Here is a 5,940-nt window from a genome sequence, read left to right as displayed (position 1 = left end):
CCCCCATCTTTTGTTTCGAGGAGCAGAACGTGTGTAGGGGTTTTTTGGGGTTTTTTGGGTTTTTTTTTCTTTCTTTCTCCTGCACTAGCCGGGTTTTGGGAGTGCTGGATTCCTGCATGATAAATGTGCCTCATTTGTGTGTTTCATTTGAATGCCATTGTTAGCGGAGGAAGCCTGGGTAGAGGGAGCTGCGACTTGGCTGTGCATCTGCAGAGGGGCTTTTGTGGGGGGCCCTGGGGAAGGGGGAAGATGACCCTGACACTGGCTGAGAACCCCTGGTGTTGGGTTTATTCCTCAGGAGCTGGAGTAGAGTCAGCCCGTTCTTTCATTTCAGCCTTTAATTCCACCGGGGAACAATACCAATTAATTTTTTCCATATTAATTTTTATCCGACCTCTGGATTTCCAACATCTTATCTCGGTGTGGAAAACTTGAGACCAAGCTTCTCACAAACGTGTTGGGCTGCCTGTCATACCTGGCCAGGGAGCTTTTGGGGACTTGACATCAAGGTGCATTTGCACACAAGGGTGGCAGTGGTGTCTCAGGTCTTTGTTGGGACTTCAAGCTGCAGTCTGGCATAGTGGAAAGAAACAGCTTGCTGAGTTAGGCTTGGAGGCTCAGATATTCAATTTGTGGGCTTTTAAAGTCAAACGTGGCATTCCTTGAGTAATATCTTACATTTTCTGGCTGAGGAGTCCAGCTATCACTTAAGGTGTCCCTTCAGTGATTCCCTTTTTCTTCCCTGAATTTTTCTCTCAGGGGCTCTCCTGGAATACTTGAAAGGTTGAGTCATCACCTCTTGGTGTGAATTACTCTGTTCCTGGTAAACGGTCTGTTCCTCAGAGCTCTGAAGGGTTCAGTGACTTCATGCCTACTCTACATTAAAGTTGGACAGTGTAACAAACGTCCATGCTATAGATGGAGGCACAACTATTGTGTGTAATTACCTGCTCTTCTGAGGATGGGTGTGTTGCAGAGCTTATTCCATCAGGGTGCACAGCATAGGATGAAAGGTGACAAATGCAGTTTGCGAAACCTTCCTGGCTTTTGAAGCCAACCTTCAGGTTACCTGCTGGAGGAGGCTGCATTGGCTACTGTAACATTCTTCAGCAGAAAAGATCTCATGTGTGAAAATTCGAGGTATTTAATGACAGGAGTACTAGGTGTCAGGCTTGACCTTGTTGCTCCTTGGGCAGATGAAACTGCTAGCTCCAGGAATCCTGGATGTGATGGTAGGATTAACTACAGATGCAGTGGCCTCTTTTGGGTATGAGGCAAGTCGGTAAAATGAGTGTGCAGAAGCTCTTGTCAGCAGTTTTTCTTTCCCCTTCAAATTACCCATGAAGTTGTTGGAAAATCTAACATCAGTCCTTGGTGCCTCAAGGTAAACCTGAGATCTGGAGACATTTTTTTGGAATATGGTAATGTCAGCACTCACAACTGAGAGCAGAAGCAGTCTGTAGAAACACAAAGTCTTATGTTTTCAGGAAGAATAAGAGCAAGGTTTAGCTAGCTTAATGGCTTGCAGAAACCCCAAATGTCTCCAGATCTTGTCTGTAGTTGAAAACATTTTAAAACATATTCTTGCTGCCTTCTGGTTACTGCAGTCAGCTGTCCAGTGAAGATTTTTTTGTATTTTTATATCTTAACTGTTATTTTTTTTTACTGTCCAATTGAAGTTGAATTTAGTGGCAAGCTTTTGTTACATTTGATCTTCCTTGTTTAAACACAGAAGACAGATGTGTGTTTTTGTAGCTTGTAGCTCTCACATTTATTGCAATGTCTCTCCCTAGTTGGTTCACAATTAGAACCAGTTTATACTGAGTTCCCTGTACTGCGTCTGGGATTATACCTGACAGATAATTCACACTTTGGTGTGGCAGCTGGTTTATTCAGAGGGCCACTGTGTGAATAGGGCTCCTCTGTAGAGCAGCTTCTTTAGACTGTGGAAGAAATTCAGAATACTTCATCAAGAGAGGACAGAGCTATTAGTACTAGATCATTTAATTGATGTGCCATAGCTCCATTCATTCCATTGATACAAATCTGGTACATAACACGTGCTCTGCTCTTTTCCTTTCTGATTTGCAGGGTAACTGATAGTGGACACCTTCACTTCCTACAATGGCACAGAGAGAAGATCCAGAGAGATACCTCTTTGTGGACAGGGCTGTAATCTACAACCCTGCCACCCAGGCTGATTGGACTGCTAAAAAGTTGGTGTGGATTCCTTCGGAGCGCCATGGCTTTGAGGCAGCCAGCATCAAGGAGGAAAAAGGAGATGAAGTGTTGGTTGAACTGGCAGAGAATGGCAAGAAAGCACTAGTCAATAAAGATGATATTCAGAAGATGAATCCCCCCAAGTTCTCTAAAGTGGAAGACATGGCAGAGTTAACCTGTTTAAATGAAGCCTCTGTATTGCATAATTTAAAGGATCGTTATTACTCTGGGCTCATCTATGTAAGTACTAATTATTAGATTCATTATGGGTGCTCATTCAGCTGAACTTATCTGATTCCCATTCCTTTACTTATCTGAAATGCAGGAAGCAGGACTTGGCTCTGATTTCAACAGCCTAAACACTTTGAATAGGCATTTAGATTAGTCCAGGGTCTTTTTCTACACTGTATGCAGATCAAGAACCCTGTTGTCATAAAACAAATAATAAAAAAAAATTCTCCTGTGGAAATAATCCTGCAAGTATCTTTCAAAAATAGAATGCTAAATGGCAACTCTGGGTGCTTAGCTCATGCCACTCATTAGAGCACTTGCCTCAGACATGCTTAACTGATAGAGTGAAGAGTATCAAATGGCTTGTTTGAACTGAGGAGAGATTACAAAACTTTGCTGAATTACTGTTGTTTTAATTGCTCATATGAATAAGCATATATCTTGTTTTAACTTGCTGCACATTAAAAATGATAATAAGAGCCTATGCTATTATTGAAAAGCTGAAGTTGGAGAGTGCTAGGAATGCAAAATGTCTTTTTGGAATCTAATATCAACTTTGTGGGCCAGGAAAGAATGTGTTCAAGTGCTTAAAATAAACCAATAAGATAAAGCTTTCTTTTTCAGTGGTTTTGAAGCACTCATTGGAACATCTGGCTGATCACCCTCTTTCTATAGAGTTACAAATCACAAAGCCGTTGGTGCTGCTTTTGACCCTCTTCCTTCCTTGAACAGTGTTAAATGAGTGTCTGTGCCTTACAGTTAAGAGTAGCTCCTTGTCTCTTGGCAAACTGATTGCATAGTGACTTGTTGAGTCAGAGTATCATTAAGAGCACAAGTAGACTCTCTCCTAAAAGAAACTGGAACATCTGCTTAAATGCTTGGCTCATTTTTAAGAAACACTTGTTTTAAAGCTTCAATCCGTTTCATTTAGTTCCTCTAGTTGGTTGGCTTGTTTTCCCCTTCATCTAAGTATTAATGGGATTCCTTTTTTTTGCTTGGCACTTGGTAATACTTGGACTTATTAAAAATTACATGCATCTTCAAAATATTCTTCATGTTTGGGCTTCTTTTTCTGTTTCCTGCGTGGGTTTTTGGTTTTTTACCCTTCCAAGGCCTTTCACCAAGGCCCTTACAGCAGAGCTCAGAGAAAAACACTTCTGGAATGCTTCCTGCAAGCTTATAAGTAAACTAATTGGATAATTAGTAAGGACTGGATTGAAAATTAAAAGTAAACAAGTTGATAGGTCAACAGTTTTCAGCATATGTATCAATCATAATGGGAGTTGTTATGAGATTCATTACAATTATTATAACTGTATTTCATTATGAAGGTTAAAAGCTGAAGGCCTTAAATGTCAAAGCAAGCTCTAATCCAAGGACTCCATACAGTAAATGGAGCTGCAGATCCTTCTGGAGGATGGCCTTGGGAACCTGTCACTCCTCTATGTACACAGATGATACAGTACTTTGAGAAATTAAAAGAACTCACCTTTGTTATAGGCTGGCTTATTGTATACATGGAGTTTAAGTCATATCCTCTAGGTGACTTAGCTTTTTTTTTTTTCTCCCCCACCCCTTCCCAAAAAGGTGCTGTTTTCATAAACTTGAAGCAGACTCTAAAACCTGGTCCCTTGGCACAGAGATACTCCTGTCTCACAGGGGAATTACTTCAGCAGTCTATTACTAATGACCTCCCCTGCCCCCAAGCTGGAAGAAGTTAGTTGGAATCAAGAAGCTAATGGATTTGTTGGCCTTAACTGGAGGCCTGAGCTACAGGAACATTGCTGGGGGATGCTACTGTTACCAGGAATAATTCAGTGCAGCTGTGACAAGGACATACTGTATGAAATGAATCCTCAGCTTGTCTTTTGGAGGGGGGGAAATTTGTTTCTGCTAGTATGAGAGCAGAGGCCGATTGCTGATGAAGATCAATAGGCCATAGAGAGAAACTTCATTAAGAACTTCAGCTGGTAGGATTTTTAGTGCAGGTCTGGTAGAAATCTGTATCAGGGATCCTCAGACTTCTTGACTGGCACAGCCCAGAGCACCTGCCTGTGTAACCTGTTGATGTTTGCTTGGTGAAAAGGAAAGAGACAAAGTTATCTAGGCTGGTGAAGTCAGTAACAGTGGCCATGAGAAGAGTGTGTTTTGATTTTCACAGAGTAGTCTATTAAGTGTTGGTCTCAAGTAGTTGAGATGGTGAATCTGTTTTGGTTTCCTTTAATTGACAATAGGCCTCATGCAGTGTTGCCTTTCTAGGAAGTAAAAGGTGAAAGACTATCAAATGAAGTAGATACATGTTTCCTTTCAAACCCTAGAAAGGAAACTAACAACTTGAAGGATTTAGTCAGTGAGTTGTCATTGGACTATAATCTACCTCTTAAAGGCGACACAGCTGGAGGAACAGGGAGGGCTGACTAAAGCTGTCTAGTGCCAGTGGGCATGACCTGGGTGCTGCTGCTCGTTTCATCAAGAAGATTTTTATGTAACATCTAAGTAGGGATGGTGAGGAGCTTCTGGAACTTCTAGCATTTCCAATGTTTGCCAAGTGGTGCCATCTTTGCCTCTGGGTTGCATTATTATTATGTTGTGGGAGATGAACACAAATGGAGAAGGTGGGAAGAATGACTGGGCTCTAAACAAAGTGCATCCAGTTTTGCTTTGGACATGAAATAGCTTCATTTCTTGCTCCACTTTTAAGATCACCTATTCCATTTCTTGTCAAAAGGTTTAGTTAGAGCATAACTGAAGTATATGGTAAAAAAAAGTTATTTCCTGGAGAAGCTGTACTATCTTTGCAATTTCTTTTGATATATGCTATATAGATATTGATCCCTGAGAATGGATGAATTTGTCAGAGTGGTCAGGATTGGAAGGGACCTCTGAAGACCCTCTAGTCTAACCCCCTGCAGGATCCCCTAGAGCAGATCCCACAGAAACACATCTAGATGGGTTTGGAATATCTCCAGAGAAGGAGACTGGACAGCCTCTCTGGGCAGCCTGTCCTAGGGCTCAGTTACCCTCACAGTGATCAGTATAACTTCTTGCGCTTGGACTTTTCTCCTTAGCCCCATAGTTGCTAAGCATGGTCCTGTAGAATCTGTGTCCCTGAGAGGGTCTCTGCTCTTGTTTGAGGTTTCATCAGGTACAAGTGTTGGTTCTGTGAAGGGTTTTTCTCATTCTACCTTTGGTAGGAGTTTTCACTTGTTGTGGTGTTTCATAGCTGAATTTTTCCAAATTTTGTGCTTTTCTAGGGATACCAGCATTTCTTGTGGTAGGAATGTGTCATTTGAGTCACTAGTATTCTAAATTTGTCTCTCATATCTTGCTGTAGAGGCAGCTTCTCATGGGTCTTGATTACCTTAAATGCTTGTGAACTGCCAGTTCTTCAGTTTCATGTAAAAATTTACAATTCTGCCTCCTCTGCTGTAGTGTATCCAGCTTTAACATGGGCTGAAGTGTGTAATTAGTGATATCCTTCATACCTGT

The 5,940-nt window shown here is 41.5% G+C and overlaps 1 protein-coding gene across 3 annotated transcripts in view; it reads left to right on the top strand.

Annotated features, from left to right (window-relative positions):
- The first annotated feature begins 2,124 nt into the window (after window positions 1–2,124).
- MYH10 (myosin, heavy chain 10, non-muscle) overlaps window positions 2,125–5,940 on the top strand; it is a 101,367-nt gene continuing 97,551 nt past the window's right edge. For all 3 annotated transcript variants that reach the window (XM_010008237.1, XM_010008236.1, XM_010008235.1), the window contains exon 1: window positions 2,125–2,460. In XM_010008237.1, coding sequence (XP_010006539.1) covers window positions 2,125–2,460 — 336 coding nt within the window. The remainder of the gene's footprint in view (window positions 2,461–5,940) is intronic.

Source organism: Chaetura pelagica, unplaced genomic scaffold (assembly GCF_000747805.2).
Source record: "Chaetura pelagica isolate M959 unplaced genomic scaffold, ChaPel_1.0 scaffold471, whole genome shotgun sequence".
Lineage (NCBI taxonomy): Eukaryota > Metazoa > Chordata > Aves > Apodiformes > Apodidae > Chaetura > Chaetura pelagica.
The sequence above is the reverse complement of the archived record's forward strand: the minus strand, read 5'-3'. Positions and strand labels throughout refer to the sequence as shown.